This window comes from Bubalus kerabau, chromosome 5 (assembly GCF_029407905.1).
Source record: "Bubalus kerabau isolate K-KA32 ecotype Philippines breed swamp buffalo chromosome 5, PCC_UOA_SB_1v2, whole genome shotgun sequence".
NCBI lineage: Eukaryota > Metazoa > Chordata > Mammalia > Artiodactyla > Bovidae > Bubalus > Bubalus kerabau.
The window spans coordinates 81,529,269-81,554,323 of record NC_073628.1 but is presented as its reverse complement, the minus strand read 5'-3'; the positions used below and the strand labels follow the sequence as shown (position 1 = coordinate 81,554,323).

The 25,055-nt window shown below is 37.5% G+C and overlaps 1 protein-coding gene across 2 annotated transcripts in view; it reads left to right on the top strand.

The window, feature by feature from the left end:
* Positions 1 to 363: 363 nt before the first annotated feature.
* The window catches only part of WDR26 (WD repeat domain 26), a 36,162-nt gene continuing 11,470 nt past the window's right edge, over positions 364 to 25,055 (top strand). Inside the window, exons 1-8 of one of the 2 annotated variants that reach the window (XM_055581976.1) lie at positions 364 to 1,127; positions 3,019 to 3,118; positions 3,219 to 3,323; positions 8,828 to 8,964; positions 11,690 to 11,787; positions 13,211 to 13,367; positions 17,047 to 17,185; positions 23,105 to 23,245. In XM_055581976.1, coding sequence (XP_055437951.1) covers positions 703 to 1,127; positions 3,019 to 3,118; positions 3,219 to 3,323; positions 8,828 to 8,964; positions 11,690 to 11,787; positions 13,211 to 13,367; positions 17,047 to 17,185; positions 23,105 to 23,245 — 1,302 coding nt within the window. In that variant the 5' untranslated portion in view covers positions 364 to 702. The remainder of the gene's footprint in view (positions 1,128 to 3,018; positions 3,119 to 3,218; positions 3,324 to 8,827; positions 8,965 to 11,689; positions 11,788 to 13,210; positions 13,368 to 17,046; positions 17,186 to 23,104; positions 23,246 to 25,055) is intronic. The other variant, XM_055581977.1, reaches the window with a different exon arrangement.

Below are 25,055 nucleotides of genomic sequence, written 5' to 3'. Positions count from 1 at the left end.
CAGCTGGGGGAAGAATCAACACACCAGGGAGCAGAGCGGAGCGGACCCGAGGACAGAGGCGGCAGCTGCCTCCGCTGCCGCCCGCCGCCGCCGCCGCCACTACCGCCGGGGCTTAGCCCAGCGGCGGGCTCCGAGCCCCCCGCAGCCGCCCCGCGGCGCCCCCCCCGGCCCGACCCCCGGGCCGCGCACCCCGAGCTGCCTCCGGGAGGGGGGGGGGAAAGGGCCCGGATCCTCCTTCTCCCCCTCCTCCTCTCCCTCCTCCTCCCCCTCCTCTCACCCCTTACCCTGACCCCCCTCCCCGCCTCCCCAGCCCCCCCTCACCCCGACCCTGTCCCCGGCCCCCGCCTCCCCTCCCCCGCCTCGCCCCACCGGCTTCCCACCACGGCCTCTCTCGGCGAGGAAACTCTGGCCTCCGCTTCCTCCTCCTCCGACTCGGACACCGGCGGAGCCTCCCCGCCCCCGCGGAAGAAACCCCGAGCCTCGGCGGCGGAGGGAGCAGGAGAGCCCGGGGCTTCGGCAGGCAGAGCAGGCCTCTCCCCTCCGTCCTCGTCGTCCTCGTCCTCGTCGTCGTCGTCGTCCTCCTCCTCCTCCTCCTCCGTGGTGGTAGTGGTGGGACTCCCCCCGGCTGCTGCCCCTTCCGCCGCCGCCGCCGCTGCCGTCCCCCACCGAAGTAGCGGCCACAGCCTGGTCAGCGGCAGCATCATGCAGGCCAACGGGGCAGGAGGAGGAGGAGGAGGCGGCGGCGGCGGCGGCGGAGGAGGAGGAGGGGGCGGCGGGGGCCAGGGACAGACCCAGGAACTCGCTTGCCTGTCGGCCCAGAACGGGGAGTCGTCCCCCTCGTCCTCGTCGTCCGCGGGGGACCTGGCCCACGCCAATGGGCTCCTGCCTTCCGCCCCTTCCGCCGCCAGCAACAATAGCAACAGCCTGAATGTCAATAACGGGGTCCCCGGCGGGGCCGCCGCCGCTGCCTCCGCCACCGTCGCCGCTGCCTCCGCCACCACCGCCGCCTCTTCTTCCTTGGCCACCCCCGAACTGGGCAGCAGCCTCAAGAAGAAGAAGCGGCTCTCCCAGTCAGATGAGGATGTCATTAGGCTAATAGGACAGCACTTGAATGGCTTAGGGCTCAAGTAAGTATCCCTTACAGGCAAGCTGGTGTGGACGGACCGAGGGGACCGAAGCTGGCGGGGAGGCGAGGGGAGCGGGGCGCGCTGGAAAGAGCTCAGAGAATTACTGCTGGGCCCAGGACACGGGAGGACGCGGCCCAGACAGGCTGACCGGGAGGAGGAGCTGACCTGAAGGGAAATAAGGGAAAATCAATCTGTCGGACAAATTGTGAGAGGAGACAGGCGGTTGGGAGGGTTGGGGGAGAGGGGGCGTAGGAGCCCAAAGATTCACCCCTCTCCACACACCTTCAGAGCTTAATGGTCTGTCAATAAAGACAGATGCGGGAGTGTGTCTCTGTATGTGTTGGGGGAGGGGTGGATTAGAGCTGGTGGAAATAATGAACCTTGGAGGATTTGTTTTTCAAGTGTATCTCAGAGGCATCTTTGTGGGACACCTCCCCACCCCCAACCATGACAGACGACCCAGGCAAACTACCAATCAGGAAAGACAGTTACAAGTGTTTATGGGAACTGAGGGGCTGGGATCATTCGGAAGGAGGCTGCTAAATAAATCTGATGGGAATAATGAAGTAAGATACCATGTTGATGTCATGTAAAGGCCCTTGTGTGTGTGCAAGAGGCCTACCAGTAACTTATCTGAAATCCCAATGTAATACCAAGAAAGCGGTTGCCTCTGAAAAAGGGACATCGGATCTGGTGAATCATTTATTTTCAGATACAATTTAGATGGCCTTGTGTACCTAAAGTAGGGTGAAGGTAGACGACCTTGGCCCCAACCCCCCCCACCCCCGTTTTGTATACACACAAAGAAAAAAAGCGGGGCGGTGGGGGTGGGGGATTGGTGGGTGTACCGAGGAGCCTGATGGAGGAACTGGACAGAATAAGACTAGGAAACAACATGCAACAGTCAGTTTCCAGCTTCAAAGCATAGATTAAATAAAATAAGTTCTTAGACCTAGCCTACACTTAGTATTTTTGGATTTATAGATTTGTTCTGGGTAGAAGGTGAAAGAACATTTTTAAGAGTGACATAAGTATTGTGATTCTCAGGCAGATTATTGCACTGTTTTTGCTGAAAAATGGAGCTGAATAAGAACGCATTGAAACATAAGTATGTAAGATGGATAAAGATTCTTAAAGATATCAAAATATCTGATGGAAGAAACCACATGTGGTGAATCCTTTAAGCTCTGAAAGAAATGTATCGAAGGAAGATTTCACTTTGTTCCCTAAGGAAAAGGATTAGTGTGAAAACAGATTTTTGTAAATGCTAACAGAACCTATTACTGAGACAAGAAGCAAGCTGACAGCAGCAGGAGGAAATAACTCGTGACTGTTTGGAACCTACACCATAGTAAATTTGCTATTTTTAGTATAGAGAGAAAGGGAATGATTTTTTGATGCTGGATTCATTTTAATTTTAGAGATTGACTTGTTAGAATTTCTTTGCAGACATAATACCTGGATGTAAGGCTCTTACCTAATACAGGTCATTTCCATCACCTTGTATGGAACTAACAATTTTTTTTTTTTAATCTTTCAAACTGTAGTAATGTGGCTAGTATGTAAATCATAGTTTTTCATGTTTCTTAACCAGTTGGTTACAACACATTTTTAGAAATTTTATACTTCAATAAAGGCATAAAATGGAAAAGAAGAAAGACTTTTATTTTGATTCTGGTTTCAAGAAGGTTTTTGACTTTAGGTGTAAACATAGATGGCAGTTTAAAAATCAAGTTTGTTTAGCCAAGCACATCAAAGCTGTTTATTTCTTTTTCCTTCATCATGAGGTTAGCTTAAGAACTTTTGAAACTGTTTTCATAGACAGTAGTTTATTTGGAAGAGTAAACCCTAAAGTTGGTCAGGTCTTTTTTACACTGTATCTCTCCTGCAGCCAGACTGTTGATCTCCTCATGCAAGAGTCAGGATGTCGTTTAGAACATCCTTCTGCTACCAAATTCCGAAATCATGTCATGGAAGGAGACTGGGATAAGGTAAAGTAGGGCATATAGAGCTGTGTAACTGCTGCTAAAATTATATATTTGATGTGCATTTTGTGACATTTCTGTTTTTCTCTTATACCAATTTTTGCAGGCAGAAAATGACCTGAATGAACTAAAGCCTTTAGTGCATTCTCCTCATGCTATTGTGGTAAGAGGCGCACTTGAAATCTCTCAAACGTTGTTGGGAATAATTGTGGTAAATACACTTTTGTTCTTAGTTTCACATTTATGCTTATGTTAGTAGGTTATTGATAAGTCTAGGCTTCTGCCTCTTATAAAAGATAAGGCCGTAATTTTCATATCATTACATTTGTAAACTAAGATGAATGTTGATGGTGTTTTTAAAGTTTTAGCTTTATATTTTTAAAATCATATTTAATAAATATGTCCTTTGAACCTAGTTTATAAATTTTCTACTAAGTTATATTGAAAGATCTTTACACTCTCAATACTATTAATAGGAGTTTTATATTTATAGGATCAAGGATAAATTATCCTTTTATTCTTTAAAATACTGAATGTGCTGGTAAAGAAAACATTTTGGGATGTATGTATATCTGTATAACCTTAAGTAGCTGACCACATTAAGTATCTTAAAAAAGTCTTTGGGAATTATAATTAATTCAAACCAGCTCCGTTGGTGTGCTCACCATTTTCCATTCCTGCATTCCAGTTGTGTGAATTGACAGTGTCAAAGTTTGTATGATATAAATCACTCTGGTGGAGGACTCATACGCAAATTTGACCATTGGGCTCTGCTTATTGCCCTTATTTCCCGACAAGATCAGTGTCGAAGTTTAACCTGTTAGCCTCTTTCATAAATCTTAATGAATCTTTTATACTAATAGGCTTTAATTCTTCAGTAGATGTTGGTGAGGGAAAGGAGGGGATCAGTTTTTTTTCCTAAGTCCTTGTGATTGGAAACCATGAAGAATCAGCTGCTGGCTGCTGGCTTTTTAACTTCTAGCTGATTCATTTGTTGTCAAAAGCAGTTTCCTGTCTGGTGGGGGAGGGAAAGAAGGCGAATAGGAAGTGAAGTAGGGAAACCAGCTGTTTGTTGACTGTCACATTTTGATTTTTTTTTAATTGGGTCAAACATTAATCTTTCTACCTTTGTCTATAAACCTAATAGACCCTCCTGTTCTGTTTTCTGGGATTTTTTATTTCTTTTTTTTTTAAGAAAATCTTAATTACAAGAGTTTTCAAATTCTTAATCTTTTATAAAAATATAATCCTAGAGAATGGACTTCAGGTGAAATAAAGGAGGAGCCATATGAACAAATATGGATTCATTTAAATTGATGATCTAGTGTTTTGTGGGGTTTTTCCCCATAAACACTTAAAATACTAAAATATTTAAGTTACTATTGAATCAGATGCCTGATGATAAATTAACTCATGGAATAATCAACTCTGTGGTAAATTTTTAAAATGGAAACACAGAAGTTCAACATCTATATTCAGAAAGATTGTAGATTTTCTAGCAAGTAAATTTTCCCCTATCAGTATGTTTGGGGGTTGCTTTTTTTTTTAAGTGATACCTAAATAAATTTTGATTGGGCAGTTTTTTAATAAATTGTTAGCCCTAACAGAATGGAGGTGACCCTAATATAAAGACAATTAAAAGGCCAAAATAAGAGTTGGGGTTCCTTTCCCTTTGGACATTAGCACTACTTGTATGGTGACAGTAGAGAACTTGCCCATGGACTATTTTAAAATAAATGTGTGATTTCTTGGAGGATTGTTTTCCTTTTTTAAGCTTCATCCAAATTGTATCTGTAACTTCATAGTAAAAATTAATAGGCTCACTTCTTTTTTTCTTATTTATTTGTAGTAGTTTGAGACTTCTGTATTGGATTTTGATTATAAATATCTCATTAGAAATCTGCATTAGAAGCAACATGTAAACTGATGAGAGGTAGTTGTAGATAATAAGGAGGAATCCTTTCTTTTTACAGCCTGTTCAGTCTATAGAACATTCTAGGATCTAATAAGAGATGAAGATAAAATCTCTGGCTGAGCCTCACACCATCAAACTGTTTAGGTATTTATAAAAGAAAGGGGTTCCAACTGTATCTCACTTTAAACATTAATGAATCAATTGCTTTTAAAGATTTAGGTCAGCATTTTTTCACCTAATTATGTTTAGACATACTCCTTTTCTCCACTCCATCACTAAAAGATAATCTAATGTAAGCATAAATTTGTAATAATAGCTTAGAAGACAACTATTTGGGTTTTTTTAAAAAAACATAATTATTTTAATTGTATACCCAGACACATTTGATGACTTAGTCTAGACTAAAATTGTATTTTCTTTTTAAACCTGAATGTTTCTGTTGACCCAGTCCACTCTCCCTCTCAGCCCCCATATTTTTAAATTGTTCCTAGTCAAGTGATTCTATGAACAGCAGAATTTTTTTCTGGAGTTACTGGAAGCTGAGCCTGTGAATCAACATATTTTAGTTCGGGTTCAGATATGCTTAGCCGTGTCTAGATAGTTTCGGTAGATATTTGAGATCAGTAACATAGAAAACTGTATATGTCTAGAAATGTTTGATTCTTAATATAATAGAAACATGCTTAACAAAAGTGTTCAAATATTAACTTGATGTACAAAAATTTACTAGTGTAGTCAAATAGGAGACATTTTGAAAGCCATGGTTTAAATATAATTCATTTCCCCTTTCTCTGAGTCATGATTTAATTGATAAAACTTGGTTATAACCTTGATTCAGAGTTAGTCAGAATCACTAAAATTAGCTAGGAGTCTGCCCTTAATAACCAGACTTTCTGTATATCATAAGTTCTGAGTTTCAGAACTTCACATTGAGTTCAGTTTATGGGAGAAAATGATAAATCCAAACAATGGATAGGGTTGGGGGGGACAACCTAAATCCTTAAGATTTACCACATACACTGTATTTCAAGCTATCCTACCTAGTCACTTACCAATTTCAATTTTTTATTAGATAATAAAAGAGAAAGAATTACTGTTAGGACCAAAGATGCTGAAAGATTATCAGAGATTAAGAATAATCTCTTACAGAGGTCTAGTTAGGAGGTGGGGAAAGATACAAGGAGAGTTTATTTTCTCAACCTGTTTTCTTTTTTCCTTCATTTAAGAAGCATGTGATCTTTTAAAACAACATAGTAAAACCATATCCCTACCCCAGCAAGGTTTAATTTTGCCTAATTCTCTAAATTTTTTCAGTAAATAGTTAACATCTTTTGTGAAAGACGTTCATTTTCTTGAAATTGTATTTATACTTTTGTGCTGTAAATTTTGGAAAGTAAAATAATGGCTTACTTTCTCTCTTTATCATATGTGTCAAATAGTGAAGTTGATTCTTAGCAGAATAAACGGTTTCTCAACCAAAACTCTAGCAGTTCTTGGCCAGTAACATTAGTTGCCATACACACTACCAGAAATCGGTATCTGTTTGAGGATATTCTGTGTCTTAATCTGGATAAAATGACTCATAGAGAAATGTTCTTGCACTGCTTTTATAGCATTCCCTGTACATGCAGAAATGTGTGTTTATATTGGCTTCTCTCAAAGTTTTACTCTGCCTTTCTCTTCTCTCCTGCCCTGCCTCTGCCCTTTAGAAAGAGAGGAACATGTAGTAGGATATTGATGGGAAAGCAAGGGGGAAATAGGAAATAGCTCTTGGGGCACTGTCCCTATACAGATTGAAATAGGCAAGGAGGCATACATAGGACCTAAATGATTTATACCCCACAAATTAAGATGTGCCCTTCGAATTAAAACAAAATTTTCCCCAAAATTCTCAATTACTAAGAAAATTTAGTCAAATTAAATATACATGCCACCAATGTCATTTAAATGAAAAAATTCTGCAAGTAAAAAATATTCGAATTTGATTCAAAAACACTGTAAAATTAAACTCTTTAACAGTTTGTTGATAAATGGAAATATATGAATGCTTCATTTTCATAAAGAGTTGATGTTCTTTCCAGAAGATAAAATGGTGAGAATACCCATAATAACTTTAAAATCCTTTGATTTTTAGATTTTTTTATTTAGACTTTTGGTTTTTGTCACCTGGTGGACTTTACATATTTTATTTGCCATCTGGAGATTAACATTAGGTTATATGTTTCAAGACATCTTGGTAACCTATTTCTGAAACATACATTAGTCTATCTAGCTTTATGTGTAAAATTTGGTAAATGTAATTTTTCTAGAGTTACAGGAGCTTATCTCATAGTTTAAAATTTTTTCTGTTCTTTAACTGCCAGTTTAAGAGTAGATTATTATCAAACATAAGCAATGTATATTGTAAAAGATGTATTTAAATGTATGCCTAAGTTACATGGGAGGGTATGTTTTGTTTAGTTTCTCTCGAAACCGTTTTTATAAACTTGTAGGTTAAGCTTTCCTTTCTAAATACTCCCTAAAAGACAATCCTATAGAGCATTTCATTATACTGTTAATTTTTAAGTAAAAGATAATTTCTCCACACCATTTGACAGCAGTACCTTATTTTTTAAAGTAAGCGTCTTATTGAAGAAGAAAAGTCATTTGGGGTTTTCTTTTAAATGGATTTGAGATCTTTACTGCTATATTCCTTGGCATCTCTGATTATGACTAACATTTCCTGTCAACTTTTCTATCTGCATCATTTGGCTTGCTTAAGCACCACAAGTAGCAAATATGATAGATGAAATCCTAACCCTCCAAGCAGTGGTCTTTAATTAGGTTTAAGGTTTAAAAGAAATTCCAAACTTAATGTTAGTAAAAACTCTTTTGTCTAGCAGAAAGCTGCTAAATGAGTGATGATCACTTTCAAGTTAAAAGTAAAGTAACAGAGTAAAGGAACATTAAAAGTATTAAAGTTAGACATGTATCAGAAAAAAACTAAATGTGAAAGGGCATCACCATAAGCTGGAAATGGTTTGTCTTTTGTGGGGAGGAAAGTGTTGATAGTAGTGCTTCATAGTGAAATGCATCAGGATGAGATGTTACCAACACACAAAGACCTTCAAGATTAACCTTCAGTTGTAGGCATCCCTTTATTGCCACCTGGAAAGAGTGAGTCCATCAAGCTTGTGCTTGTCCACTTTAATCATAAGAAACCCAGTACTTTGCGCGCCAACCTCTAGTCCAGTTGCTGGTCGACTCCTCTTACCTTTGATAAGCCAAAATCTGACACTTCGTAGCTTCGACCCAGTGGCTCCAGTTCTGCTTTTGGTCCACTTAGTCCTTCTTTCGCATTGTGGGTTTTGAATAATTCCTTCATTAACTGGTTTTTCTGCCATCTTTTTTAAACTTGTTGCATGAAACCCCCAATACCCATTAGAGAAGTCAGGCTTATTTAAAAGCAAATTTAGAATATTTGAAATAGTTCTAAATTTTCACGGAAGTAAAATTCTAGGTGGATGTTTTGAGGACAGAATAAATTTTCTCCAACATTGATGCCTTGGTCACTAATGATCTTTTCTAATTTGAGATTATTCGTTTAAAGAGTTTTATTAAGATGTGAAATTGAGCAATAGAGTCACATTTCGTCTGTTGTGACCCTATTAAATAAAGATATTTTGAGTCATTTTAAAGCTTTATAAAAATTATTTTCAAAGGGCATAGTAGAATGGTTTCTACTGTTCTGTTTAGGCACAAACATTTTCTGAAACCTCCATCAACTTTTTTCCCCTGACTGCTGCTTTCTGTCATGTCAGAGGATGAAGTTTTTGCTGCTGCAGCAGAAGTACCTGGAATACCTGGAGGATGGCAAGGTCCTGGAGGCACTTCAAGTTCTACGCTGTGAATTGACGCCACTGAAATACAATACAGAGCGCATTCATGTTCTTAGTGGGTAAGGAAGCTCAGTTCTAGACTTCAGGTTGAGGAAGAAGCTATTTTTTTTAGGTTACCATTCCAGAGTCGCATTTCTTTTAACATTTTCCCAAGATCTGAGTATTGCTAAATTCTTGGGTAATACTTGTTGGGTAGTTTCACTTATGTGTGTTCAAACTATTTTTGTCATCCTAGGAAGCTTTCCATATTAGAATAGAGGTATTTAAGTGAATGAAAAGAAGAAATATGTATCTACAGTGAAATACCATTTCATGATCTTCTGTAAAAGTCCTATGGCATAATGTTCTATAGATACAATAAGCAGTGACGTTTTCTAGTGTTGTCGTATACATTTTTTTTAAAACATATACTTGTCATGTACCAGGTCCTTGCTAAGCATTTTATATACATAGTCTCATTTTATCCTCACATCAGTGCCCAAAACCTTGGTTCTGGACCTCCCTCTGTTCTGTCTACACACGCTTCATAGGTGATCTCCTACGCCATGGCTTCACATACCATCTGTATGCCAGTAGCTCATAAAATTACCCTCATCTGAACTCTCAATGTATATATCAAATAGCCTCCTTGATAGTGTCCATTTGGATGTGTGATAGGTATCGCAAAGTTACATGTTCAGAATAAAAATTCTTGATTCCCGTGATCCCTCCACCTACCCCCACCAACCTGTTCTTCCTCTAGTTTTCCTCATCTCGGTAAATGGTAATATCTTCTACCCACTTCTTGCAACAAAAAACTTAAACTTCATCCTTGGATTTTAATCTTTTAACTGTAGTGTTCGTGTAAGGAAATAGCCCATAGAAGGCAGGTATCAAATTTGACGTGTTTTTTTTCTCTTATTTCAGTGTCCTTTGAGTTATATACTCTGTGACCCCCATAAACGACATGCATTTGAAACGTTAAAGTATAATGTATATTTTCAAAAGGAAGCAGAAGTAATCATGGATAACTTGGAAATTTTTTTAAAGAAAACAGTTTTTCATAAAATTGTTAATAAATTTTCCTCCGAAAAAGTTATTTTAGAAACCAAATTTTTGTAGTGTCCAACTTCTTTCATAGGGTTTTCTGAGTCTGATTACTTACGCTATTAAAAAATAAATTCTCATCAGCTAAGGCATGTGTGCATGCTAAATCGCTTCAGTCATGGTTGACTCTTTGCGACCCTATGGACTATAGCCCGCCAGGCTCTTCTGTCCATGGGGATTCTCTAGGCAATAATACTGGAGTGGGTTGCCATATTCGGCTCCAGGGGATCTTCCCCACCCAGGAATCGAACCCACATCAAGTCCCCTGCATTGGCAGGCGGGTTCTTTACCACTAGCGCCACCTGGGAAGCTCCAGTCAAGGCATATTATATAGCAAATAGCAGGAGAACAAGTAGTCCTGCTATTGGGTAAGAGGCTATTAAATTCTTTAAATGCTAAATGCAGTATGCAGTTTAAGAAAAGAAGGTGATGATACATGTCATGTAAACTGATATATTTCTGTATACCAGATAGTAGACCAAGTACTTCATGTATTCCATCTTATTTAATCCTCACTACTTCCCTTCTTAATATCCTTTTTACGAATAAGAACAGATTGGTCTGAGACCAGAGTATGAGGCAGAATAGGAGAGTTACTTGCCAGGTCTAATCTCCATGTTTGATTAATGCCTTCACTTCTTTTACTTTTAAAGCCAGTTCTTCTGAGAAGAGGCAGAACCAGGTTAGAGTCACACTTCCAGCAGGGGGCCCTCATGTATTCTCCAGAATCCATGAATTTAGCACTTATACCTCCTTTGGCACATATAGTGAGTAATAAAATAGTACCCCAATGTTCTTCTTTGGGATCCCATAACTTTGATAAGATCACACAAGGATGATTATCCAGTTATACCATTTCTTGAGTGGCATTTATGATAAACTCTTGAAGATATGTTGTTTTTGTTTATTTAACTTAGTATGAATATCTTTGAAAGTTTTTTGTTGGGGGTGTTTTGTTTTGTTTTGTCTTAACTATTGAGGAGCAGTTAAGTTAGCATAGTGATTAAGAGCAAGTTCTACAGCTACAATGCCTGGATTTATTTTCCTACTTTGCCTCTCCTAAGCCAGTTCCTTAAGCTTTCTGTGCCTTGGTTTCCTCATTTATAAAAATAGAATAATAGTGTTTACTTCATAGAGGATTGTTATGAACATAAAATGAACCAATATATGTTGAGTGCTTAGTGAAGAATAGATCCTGGCACACCATAAGAGCTACATATGTATAATGATACATAACAGTAAACCTAAGGATGGTGGTGGTTGTTTAGTCACGAAGTCGTGTCTGACTCTTGTGAGCCCATGGAGTATAGCCCACCAGGCCCCTCTGTCCATGGAATTCTCCAGGCAAGAATACTGGAGTGGGTTGCCATTTCCTGCTCCAGGGGATCTTCCCAACCCAGGAATTGAACCCAGGTCTCCTTCATTGCAGTCAAATTCTTTACCAGCTGAGCTATGAGGAAAGTACCAAATCTAAGGATACATTCTATTAATTGATAGCAAATAATAATGTCTGTTATGCTGTAACTCTTAATTCACGTGCCAGATTGTATTAATGAATTGGGTCCACTGTAGAAATTTTTTCTTGATATATATTTCTTATAAGAACTAGATCTCCGGAGTATAATCAGTATTTATCAATTATGTTTAATCCAAAGAAAAGGGTTTGATATTTGGTGCTCTCTTTGTCATATTTTTTAGGTATCTGATGTGTAGCCATGCAGAAGACCTACGTGCAAAAGCAGAATGGGAAGGCAAAGGAACAGCTTCCCGATCCAAACTGCTGGACAAACTTCAGAGTAAGCATCTTCATTTTTGATGTTTCTGTATGTTCTCTTAGAAAGGATACTATGAATCCGTTAGGAAGACTTATATCTAGACATACTCTTATCAAGTGGTTATATAGGAGGCATGAGTGGGGACATCCATTAGGACGCCCTTTAAACCAGAGGCTTCAAAATCCACCCTGGATGGAGTCAAAGAATCTAAACCTCAGGAGTCAGTGAGTAGGATGCTGGTCCCAGAGCATGTCTCCTTCCATTTCTTTTATGTAGTGATGCTCCCCTTAAGATTTTGTTTGGGGGAGAAGTACTGTGGTTAGAGAAAAAACATGGAAACCACAGCTTTAAGCCACAAGTTTTTTAGATAGAAGCAGACCTCATTGTGCTTCACAGATACTGCATTTTTTTATAGATTGAAGGTTTGTGGCAACATTGAGTTGTCAAATTATGGTTAGCAGTTTTTAGTAATAAAGTTTTTTAATTAAAGCTTGTACAGTTTTTTTTAGACATAATGCTGTTGCACACTTAATACACTACAGTGTAGTATAACCACAACTTTTATATGCACTGGGAAACCAAAAAAGTTTCTGTAGCTCACTTTATCGTGATGTTTGCTTTATTTCAGTGATCTAGAACCGAACCTTCAGTACCTCTGAGGTGTACCTATTTTTATGTTGATTTCAAGCATAAAGCACCAATTTCCTTTGGTAAATTGTTTTACCCTCCCTCTAGATATTTTTATGTAACTTCCAAGTTACAGTAGGCATTTCCTTTTTGCCACATCTTTATAATAAAAGACTGTCTTTCCCTCTTTACTTAAACCATATCCTATGTTTTCATACTGAAGTGAGAGTGAAGATACTTCAGAATCAGAAAACCATGTTGTGGAGGGATAAGGCATTAAAGGATTGAAATAAATTGGTATCGATAATAAAAACACCAGTTATTCCCTGCATTTTCACAGTGCCTTGGCATTAGACACAATTTAATGAAAACTGGAACTTGATTTCTTCCTACATTTTGGTTTGCTCCTTGTTAGTAGAGATTTTTCTTACACTTTTAGTGATGCTTCATCTACCTATGGGACACAAATATCTTTAGATTTTATTTTCATCATCACTACCTTTTCATTTTCTGTCGAATTTTTGTTTTTGTTAGGTTTTTGTTGTTGTTTTAGGAAATTCACTTGCAAATTAAAGCTCTCCTACCCAAGTATATTCATTCTAGTGACAGCATAGCTGTAGTTGCTGACAAATACTCATAAAGCTTACATGTTACATCATTTCACCCAGAACTGCTCTATTTAAAGGTCAGGACATCACTCAGGTAGGGGCAAGTGCAAGAGAAGATGAGTCGAATGTCCTAAATAAAAGTGAACTGTTCTGTTTTGGTTTTTAATTTTAATTTTTATTTCTCTTTTTAAAAATATCTTCTATTAAAGCCTATTTGCCACCATCAGTGATGCTTCCCCCACGGCGTTTACAGACTCTCCTGCGGCAAGCAGTGGAACTCCAGAGGGATCGGTGCCTCTACCACAATACCAAACTTGATAGTAATCTAGATTCTGTGTCTCTGCTTATAGATCATGTTTGTAGTAGGTAAGAGGAAAATATTTTATATTTTAAAGTAGGCTAACATTTTACAAGCTCACTTATGAAATTTAGTAAAATGTTAGGATTTTGTTTTAGACTTTTATCCTGTCACCATAAAGCAATTCATGTTTGCTTTAGCATTTACAAATACAGCTAGAACCACTGAAGGTGACAAGAGAATTTGTGTATGTTTGTGTAGGAAATGACTCCTTGAGAACTGAAGCTGGTTAGCCTGTTTGTTCCTTTACTTGTCTGTGGGTTTGGTTGGTCATTTCTGTATCTAGCCTTTATTTTATTTTATTTTTTTTAAGAAATTATAAGTGATCCTGTGTGAGAATGCCAGTGATCCAAGCCTTTGTTGTCTTTGGATGCCAGAGACCACTTAGTTATTCCCCTCCCCAATCCCCACCCCCAACCCCCCCACATGCCCCCAGCCCCATCCACCCCCTCCCAGACATTATGACTATTTTAACTGTGGCCCAAATTATTTTCTGCTCATGAAGATCATGGAAGTATTTTTCATAATGGAAGCTCTGCTTTTTAGTTGAAGCTAACCTTTTGACTAGAAATATTTATAATAACAGGTATTAATTTTCTGGTTTGGGTTTTGTTGTCATAACCTATGCATCTGCATAGTTTAACTTACAAGAATTCAGGCTTCACTTTTGATGTTAGAAGTATTTTGAGTATAAAAATCCCTACCATTTTAATAATGATCTCCAAAATTTCAACAGAGCTTTCATTTTTAAGATACTGAAAAACAAAATGTGAAATCTTTCAAACTCCAGAAGAAAATTATTTGGGTCTGGTGAACCAAACATGACAGCTGCAGTGCATATGCTCTATTTCTTAGTCAAAGATCCTTGGAGAACTATTGAAAATAACGTGAATAGGAAGAATAAGAGTGTATATGTGTGAGCGCTTCAAGAAAAGGAGGAATTTCTGAATAACCATAAAACATATATATGTGTGCCCATATACGCTATGATTTAAGATAATCTTTATTTGCGCATAAACCATTTTCATATATGGTTGAATTCTCACTTCACCCTCCCCCATTGAAATTTAAAAAATAGTCATAATTGAACTATTGTAAAGTATTGGATAATTACTTGGTGCACTTAAAGAAAGTGATTAGAGATCCTTTTCATTTATCCCTTATTACTCCTTAACATTGCTTTTTTATTTGCTTATGAGAATTTTTAAGTCTTTTCATTTAAGTTGAACAGAGGTAGGAGGAGAAAATAGATTAAAAGATTATATGGTTTCGTATTTTATAGCTCCTTTGAAAATTTGAGATCAGTGTTAAAATTAAGGCAGTTGTGAACCCAGGTTTTTTTTTTTGGTTTGTGAATTTATTGCTGGTGGTATACATTGAAAGGTATATATGGTAGACTTCATGATTCAAGAGGTATCAGTAAGTTTAGAGCTTGCCTTCCTGTTTGGAAACAGATGTATGAGAACATGACCTCCATTTTTCTTAAGTTCTTTAATTTCTATGTCAGTATCTGTGAAAGTAAATGATGGACAATATTTATTTACTCTGACTTTTCCCAACCCTCAGATCAGGGATCAGGCTCCTCCAAACCTGCATAGAAAGCACCCTATTTACATAGGAATGAAAGAGTTCTTGCTCCTCAGAAATAACCTTTGATGATTGGAGGTCTTCCTAGTTATGACTGCCCCCCGCCCCCCTACCCTGGTCCCCGTCCCCGTCCACAGTACCTCCACTTTAAAGCCAGCTTCTTAAAATAGTTGCCTACTATACATTCACAATACCTTCCTTACTACTTCTTCACTCTTCACATTTCTGTAGTAATAGGATTTATGCAGTCAGCACAACACCAGAACTTTTTTCCTCCTCATCTACACTGAAGAGATTTTATTAGATTATATATATTATTTATATTTTTTGCAATTAGTGCATATATATATTTTTCATTAAATTTGATCAGTAAAGGATGGGATTTTTTTTTTTTAATCTGTAGAAGTTTTTTTCTTTTTTTGTGGTTTTTTTCCCGCACCAACAGTCAGTGGAAGGATGTTTCCACAGATAGCTTTTTATTTTTATAAGTATTAGTTTTTAGTAAAGGTTCATAAAATATTTATAGAATGTTAAGATTTATAAAATGTTAAGGTATTTAGCTTGATTAAAATGCTACTTTTTTCAGTTTGATTTAGGAAGGCCCTTATATTTTTAACAAATTTTACATTTATTTGAAATCAAAGATAGACTATCATTTTACTACCCTAAAGTTAGCCTTTTAATAAACTAAGGGCTTAATTACTAGTCTTTTTAGAAGATTACTTAAGTAATAATAAAATAGTGACTATTTGAGTGCCACTTTGGTGTTCCCATACAAGGGGGGCTTTCCTGGTGGCTTAGTGATGAAGAATCCACCTGCCAGTGCAGGAGATTCAGGTTCAATCCCTGGGTCAGGAAGATCTCCTGGAGAAAAAAATGGCAACCTACACCAGTGTTCTTGCTTGGGAAATCCTATGGACAGAAGAGCCTGGCAGGCTACAATCCATGGGGTCATAAGAGAGACAGGAGTTAGCAACCTAAAACAACATTTTTAAAAATAGACTTAAGAGTTTACCCATTAATGTTTAAGTAACTTTTACAATACAGATCTGTATTGTCCCAACAGTAGCCACTGATTACATGTAACCATTTAAATTTAAATGAAAACTAATTCAAGTTAAATGAAAAAATCTAAGTTCCGCAAGTATGCTAGCCACCTTCAAGTGCTCAGTAAACACACAGAGCTAGGGTATCAGATTGCACAGTGCAGGTATATAACGTTGGAATTATCACAGGACGGTCTATTGAACGGTCCTGATAAACTGGAAAAGGATAGAATGGTTTTTAAAAGTGAATACTTAATGAGAATAGTCGGTCTTAGCTTTTTCCTCTTTAACTTAAAGATAATCATAGAATTCTTTGTCTTTAATATATAATAACTGCAACTTTATAAAGTACTAGCTAAACATCAGAGCCAGTCTGAATGCTTTACATTCATTGTCTCATCCTTTTTATTTCATCCTTATATAAGGAATTCTATAAAGTACTCTTGTCTTTAGGTTATGGTTGGATATATTGAGATTTAGAGAGATTAGGCTTCTCAGAATCACAGCTAGTAAGTAGCCAGGATATGAACCTGAGTCTCTCAGACTCTACAGCCCCCATTCTTAAGACTTTACTTTTGACCACCACGGCCTCTACCATATATTGCACTTCTCTTGTGCTGTCCCCGAAGTAATACTAGCAGTCCCCTTTTGAATGGCTGTTGCATTCCAGGAATTTTAGATGTATTTCTCATCCTTACAGGAACCCTAAGAACCTTGGTAGATTCATCTCGTTTTATAGATGAGAGAGCTGAGACTCAGGAGTTAAATGGTTTGGCAAAGATACTGAAGCTTGTAACCCCAAATTCTGTACAGTGCCTATTCTGTTTGTCACACCAAGTTGCTTTTATATCAGTGAAAATGTACATTATTTCTTCTAGAACAGCCTGATCCCAGCCACTTAACACAGACAAACATGAAGACCTGGTTAATTTTTATTTATATGAATTGACTTAATCCGAGCAAAAAATGTTTCATCAGTTTTTTTTAACATTTTTCATTATTATTACTCTTAATCGATTTTAAGAGTAATTATTTGTGGATTTATTTGTTTTAGGAGGCAGTTCCCATGTTATACTCAGCAGATACTTACGGAGCATTGTAATGAAGTATGGTTCTGTAAATTCTCTAACGATGGCACTAAATTAGCAACAGGATCAAAAGATACGACAGTTATCATTTGGCAAGTTGATCCGGTATGTACTCTAAATATGAATGTTTAGATTACAAAAAAAGGTAATTTTTCATCTAATTAAGTACATAATTTTAAAGTATGCGTATATAAATAGCATTCTTTACCAAGAGCATTTTTTGTCATCTTTGTCATGTCTTACCTCTTTCTGTGTTGTTTAAATAATACATAGAGATTAATATGATCAGAATTGGTGAGTGTTACATGCTAGGATTGTACTTAGTCTGTGTACATTTTGTAATTTCATCCTTTGATTAACTCTTGAGATACTAATATCTCCTGTTTTAAGATGAGGAAACCAAGGTAAAAGTTGAACACCTAGGCTCTCACAGCTTGTAAATGGCAGAGTTAGACTTAAATCCAGGAATATTTTTACTCTAGACCTACTGCTCTTCAGTGTCTGCCAGTCGGCTATCTTTGTTAGTATTTGATTTACAGATTAATGCAGTAACCATTCTGACACAGGTTAGAAAAGACTCATTTACCATTTTGCCTTCCCAAACCCTTCATTATCTTCTGTAATTTGTGGAAATTCTGTTAAACATTCCCCCCCACACACATTTCTTTCCCCCCAGTGATACATAAGAAAAGTATTGTATGCTGGATTTAAAATTTTCAGTGCAGTTCAGTCGCTCAGTCGTGTCCAAGTCTTTGCGACCCCACGAACTACAGCACACCAGGCCTCCCTGTCCATCATCAACTCCCGAAGTTTGGATTTCACCCAAACCCATGTCCATCGAGTCGGTGATGCTATCCAACCAGATCATCCTCTGTCATCCCTTTCTCCTCCTGCCCTCAATCTTTCCCAGCATCAGGGTCTTTTCAAATGAGTCAGCTCTTTGTATCAGGTGGCCAAAGTATTGGAGTTTCAGCTTCAACATCAGTCCTTCCAATGAACACCCAGGACTGATCTCCTTTAGGATGGACTAGTTGGATCTCCTTGCAGTCCAAGGGACTCTCAAGAGTCTTCTCCAAAACCACAGTTCAGAAGCATCAATTCTTCAATGCTCAGCTTTCTTTATAGTCCAACTCTCACATCCATACGTGACCACTGGGAAAACCATAGCCTTGACTAGACGGACCTTTGTTGGCAATGCGATGTCTCTGCTTTTTAATATGCTGTCTAGGTTGGTCATAACTTTCCTTGCAATCTCCATCTGCAGTGATTTTGGAGCCCAGAAAAATAAAGTCAGCCACTGTTTCCCCAACTATTTGCCATGAAGTGATGGGACTGGATGCCGTGATCTTAGTTTTCTGAATGTTGAGCTTTAAGCCAACTTTTACACACTCCTCTTTCACTTTCATCAAGAGGCTCTTTAGTTCTTCTTCACTTTCTGCCAAAAGGGTGGTGTCATCTGCATATCTGTCTGAGGTTATTGATATTTCTCCCAGCAATCTTGATTCCAGCTTGTGCTTCCTCCAGCCCAGCGTTTCTCATGATGTACTCTGCATAGAAGTTAAATAAGCAGGGTGACAATATACAGCCTTGACATACTTCTTTTCCTATTTGGAACCAGTCTGTTGTTCCATGTCCAGTTCTAACTGTTGCTTCCTGACCTGCATACAGGTTTCTCAAGAGGCAGGTCAGGTGGTCTGGTATTCCCATCTCTTTCAGAATTTTCCACAGTTTATTGTGATCCACACAGTCAAAGGCTTTGGCATAGTCAATAAAGCATAAGTAGATGTTTTTCTGGAACTCTCTTGCTTTTTCGATGATCCAGCGGATGTTGGCAATTTGATCTCTGGTTCCTCTTCCTTTTCTAAAACCAGCTTGAACATCTGAAAGTTCACGGTTCATGTATTGCTGAATCCTGGCTTGGAGAATTTTAAGCATCACTTTACTAGCATGTGAGATGAGTGCAATTGTGTGGTAGTTTGAGCATTCTTTGGCATTAAGTTCCCTCAAAAATCAAAATTGTCTTTCTTTATAACCAGGTAACCTACAGATTTGTAGAGAGGAGTATTTCCATTTCTTTCAGCCAAGCAATTAAGGAAGTACATGACTCCAAATAGGTTAAGATGTATTTGGTTTAGGAGTCATTCACCTAAAATCAGAAAGTATAAATAATCTTATTGAGAAAGGGGGCCATAGAAGGAAATATTTTAAAAAGAGTCGAGTCCATTTGAGAGCATACATCAATTCTTGTGTACCTGCAATATGCTGTGAATCAAGAAAGATGAACAAGATCTACTCTGCCTTAAAGCAGGCATTTTTTTCCTTTTATTGTACCATGTACTCCTCTGGCAGTCTGAACCCTATGGAACCCCTCCTCAGAATAATGTTTTTAAACGCATAATCCAAAGCACTTAGGAAGCCCAAGTATATATCATAAAGGTAAACCCAATTATACTGAAATATAATTATCAAAATAGTACAAAAACAGATACAGTATAGTAATGTGCCACTTTTTTATAAGCTTAGTAACAGATTCTAGTAGCAGATCTGATAACTTCAAGAATTTTGAAGTAGTGACAAGCATAAAATTTTGAGATATCCAAAGCTATAATATGTGAAAATAGTTGAAATTTCCATTATTAATAGTCACCTAATACCACCCAATGCTGCCTTGTTAATTGCCTGTATTCAGGATTTAAGGAAATACTGAATATCAGTGTGTGGTTAGTGAAAATAAAGAAGTGCATTTTCAAGTATAAGAACTGCTATTTAGTAAGCGAATAGGATGAGTAAGGCAAAGCATGGGAAATGTGACTAGAAAAAGAGGTTGGGATCCATCATAACCTTATCATTGGAAGGACTGATGTTGAAGCTGAAACTCCAATATTTTGGCCACTTGATGCGAAGAGCTGACTCATTTGAAAAGACCCTGATGTTGGGAAAGATTGAAGGCAGGAGGAGAAGGGGATGACAGAGGATGAGATGGTTAGATGGCATCACCGACTCGATGGACATGAGTTTGGGTAAACTCCGGGAGTTGGTGATGGACAAGGAGGCCTGGCGTGCTGCGGTTCATAGAGTCACAAAGAGTCGGACATGACTGAGTGACTGAACTGAACTATTATAAGAAGTATTTTCATTCAGTAGATATTTATAACATGTCCGAAAAGAAAGCAACCATATTAAAACTTCTTTATTATATATTTTCTTCTAGCAGCAGTGTATGAGTCCCTTTTGTTTAGTGAGTATTTATTGAGCATCTGCTGTGTGCTTGACCTTTTTGATAGAAGTCAGACTGGGCTCCTGATAATACATGTAATTATTCTTTAGTGAATGCTACAGGAACTCAAAAAAGAGATCCTACTGGAATTGGAAAGCAAGGAAAAGTATGACAAGTAAGTGTGAGATGAAGAAGTAAATTAGGCAAAACGTTACAGCTGGCCCTCAGGTGAGAGAGAACATGACTGGGCAGTTTGGGTGAAGACTGTAGACTAGGAGATGAGGTTCATGAAATAAGTAGCACCCAGATCAAGGAGGATCTTCTATACGTTGCTAAAGAGTTCAGACTTTTATGCCAGTGTTTCCCAAAGTGTTTTTATGAGAATACTGGTTATGTAAAATGTTAACAGTGGTTCCATGTAAAGGGCTTTTATGTCCAGATTAGCTTGGGAAATGCAGAATCAGTGCTTACATTTAAATCTGAGATACAGTGGGTTTTAGAGTTTGATATCATGGTATTTTTCTATGTCAAATACTATTTGAAAAACTTGTTAAGAAATCCAGTTCTGTTTTTGAATGTGTATTTTTAGTGGATAGAAAGACTATAGAGGGAGAACCTTAATATTTGAATTGATGTTATCCAGTGGTTAGTTTCCTTTAACAGGTTTTTTTTACCTTTTTTCCCCAATAAAGAACTTTACCCATTCCCCTCCTTAGAATCCAAGCAGAATTAAGTGGATTGCATGAATGTGATAATACCATTTGGAATAGGTTACTCTTTATAAAGGCATTGTACTTCTGAAGATACAATATTAATATTCTGATTTGTTTTCAACTTTTCCTTTCACGGCTATTTTTTAATTGCATGAAATTATTAGTTTTTTAGTTAAATATTTCTGTAGTAGCTTGTCATTAGTTTAGAAGCACATCTTTGTGTAAATTTAAAACACCACTATGAATGAAAGTTTGTTCCTAGAAGATACTGGGCTAGTCCAAAAGACTTGACATGCTTATTAAATTATGCAAGCTACTTTGACCTAATGATACTATGATCTAATACCCCAGGCCTATTATCATCTTCCCAAAGAAGAATCAGAAGTAATGGCATTGTAAACTATTGAATTTTCAAAACAAATTCCCAATCTAGTTTTATCAGACTAGTTCCAGACCCATTTCTAACTGCTGTAGGTCATCAGCATTGGAATTAGCCAAAACTGGTCCCCATGAGTCTAGTCTTCCCAAATTCTGCTTCCTTCACACCATTTACGTTCATCCTTATTCCCTAAAACAGAAATTTAGAGATAGGCTTTGAACATTTTTTGTCTCATTCTGTCACGTCAGTTTTATGTTCCACAACCTCTTTCAGTCCTGACCGTGTTAGTTGAAGGCCCATTTCTTGTCTTACCCACGTGACTGTTGTGCTGGCTCATTAGGAGTGTCCTTATTCTGCATCTCTCTCTGTTCTGATTCTTCTTCCACCCTGTTAATCAGTTCTCTTCCTAAAGCCAAGTATGTTATATATTCCCAAGCTTAAAAATCGTTCTTCACTTACAGGATAAAAATTTAACCCTTTAGTCTAAAATAAAGATGTCAAAAAAAATAAATAAAAAATAAAATAAAATAAAGATGTCAATTTTCCAGCCTTTTCATTTGCCACTCCATGTTTGCAGTTTATATATTTCATCCTATATAGCTTTAGAGTCAGGCACCTCAGGTTCAAATCCCTGGTAATACTATCAATAAAGGCAAGTTGTTTCTAACCTTTCTCAATCTTCATGTCCTTTCCTGTAATATGGGGGAGGAGAATAATTCTTAACCTTTAGATTTATGAGGTTTAAATGAGATTGATTGTGAATAGTGCTAATACTGATTAGCACCAAATAAGTGGTAGCTCTCCTGGTGGGAGTGTAAAATGGTTTAAACACTTAAGAAACAGTTTGGCAGCTCCTCACATTGTTAAGCGCAGAATTGGCATATGACCAGCAATTCTACTCCCACACATATACCCAAGAGAAATAAAGACATGGGTCTGCGCAAAAACTCTTACATAGTTGTAGTAGCATTATTCATAATAGCCAAAAAGTGGAAACAATCCAGATGTTGCTTAATATGGTATAGGCATAAAATGGAATACTATTCAACAATTAAAAGGAATAAAATACTGATACATTCCACAACAGGGATGAACTGGGAAAACATTATGCTAAGTGAAAGAAGCCAGTTACAAAAAACTGGACATGTTGTATAATTTCATTTATAGGAAATGTCCATAACAGACAAATACATGGAGAAAGTAGCAGTTGCCAGTGCTGGAGGAAGGGAGAATAGGGGATAACTGCCACTTAGTATGGAGATTCTTTTTGGGGTGATGAAAATGTTCTCAGTAATGGTTGCACAATCTCTGAATATACTAAAAGCCACTGAATCAAATACTTTAAAAGGGATGAATTTTATGCTAAGATACATTTCATTAAAACTGTTTTTAAGAGGAGGGGATAGCTTTTATTATACTTGTTTTAAGTTTCCTTGAAAGTCTCGTAAGTACAAAGTCTGTGTCATCTTTAAATCCATCTAGCATTCAGTGCCCTTGTGTGTAGTTGATGCTTAACGGATGTTGCAGCATGAATGAGTCTTCATGAAGCAAGTTAGAGGTTCTCTTAGGGGCAGGGAATTGGCAAAATCTGTGAAAATGTCCTCATATTAAACTATATTATCAAAGCGCATCTCTGTAGCTATTTAAGTTCTTACGCCCAAAAAACAGTGACTTTAGAAATGAGAGTTAACTAAGTTGTGTGTTCTACCTCCTAGGATACACACCTGCTAAAACTGCTTAAAACATTAGAAGGACATGCTTACGGCGTTTCTTATATTGCATGGAGTCCTGACGACAACTATCTTGTTGCTTGTGGCCCAGATGACTGCTCTGAGCTTTGGCTTTGGAATGTACAAGTGAGCAAATTTTATCCTTGGTTTAGTCTTTATAATCGTACTGCACATCTTCATTATAACTTTATTCATGATCTGTAGAACCAAATCATTCAACCTAAATTCCCATGATATATTTCTTATAAAAGATAATTAATTCATCAAATGGAACCCAGGTGTCCAGATTTATAAATTTAAATATTTTGTTGAGCATAATAGCATTTTTGAAAGAATGATCAGTAGGTATTTTTAGGAATGTTGTACTTTATAGTGTGTAATATGTTCTGTTTTACTGTGATACTTTGTACCTCAGTAAAGATTTCACAGTTGTTTTGAGGTTCCCCAGTTTTATATAAAACTTACTTTTCAAGTGTGGAAACATGGACATGACACCACATTTTCCATTCCAGTGGCAATGGCACCATTTCCTTAACCTATATTTAATGTTACAGTCTCGTTTAGTAGATTTAAATGATGTTTACAGTACTTACTATCAAGAGTTTTATTGTAGTTTCTAAATGAACTTGACACTTTATCTAGGGTTCCATTTTAGAAGAACTCAGCACTGAGTTCACCCTGTCATCTATTGGCTCTATTTTGGAAACCTTCTAGTTAATCATTTTAAATTATTTTTAAGTTTCTTCCATAAGCTGACTGGTTAAATGATTTTTTTTTTAACTTCTTGGCAGGGGAATAGTTCATGCTACAGTTTGGGTGTAAAAAGTATAAGCTGATGGGATACGGTTTTGAGTTTGGGGACCCATGTGTAAGTTGATTTTTATCAAGAGTAAAGATAAAAGCTCCATAGAAATGACTCAATTAGACAGTATAGAAGACAGATGAATACTAAAATGTACCTGTGCCATAAATTTAATTCTACAGTAAGATTTATATTTCACCCCAGTTTTTTATTAAAATTTTGAAATACTGAGAAAAGTTGAAATATGAATATACTGATGACCTGTATCCGTGCCACCATAGATTCAGCAGATGTTATTAACATTTTGTTACATTTTGTGTGTATATACACACATGCATACAAACATACATATTTATATATCCATACCTAAAACATCTGGAAGTAAATTAAGATAATATTTTACCACTATTTAAACATGTATTTCCTTAACAGTAATATTCTCCTACATAATCAAATGCCATTATCTTACCTATAATTCTCTAATATTTGTTTCATAATTTAAAAATCCCCAGTTGTTCCCAAAATCAGACTAGTGTTGAATCAGTGTTGTATTTGTGATTGGGCTCAGGGTGGCAAAGCACAGAGTAGATCACATGGCTTCTCAAACAAGCTTAAAATGAATCTGACCTAAAAGACAATTTCCGCCCCCTCAAAGAGAGGAGGCGGAAATTGTCTTTTATATGGTCATAGTCCCACAACAGAGAGTCAGCCTGTGTAGTCTTCTTTAAATTCAATTTTGAATTTCTGGACAGTTAGACTGTTATAGCTTAACTGTTTTACTGTGTCTTATGTATAGACTTGTTCTAAAAGGGTGGTCCTTTTAAGTCAGTTTTCAAAATTGCTCCTTTGAGATTTTATGTAGATTACTAATTAGAGGTTTCCCCTGCTATCTGAAAGTAATTATTCCTGTGAAATTTTTCATAAGCTAAAATGGCATAAAGAAGCAGTTACCTTAGGACACATCTTACTAAAGGATGCGCAAAATAAATCAAGATAAAGCACAGGTGCTCACATAGCTCAACGCCATGGCAGCTTGATGCTGAGATGCTGAGTGTAGTTCCTGGGAAGGAGCCACTCTCAGAGTGTATGCTGCCTCTGTAACAACTCCCTGCAAAACACTGTTTTCACTTTCCA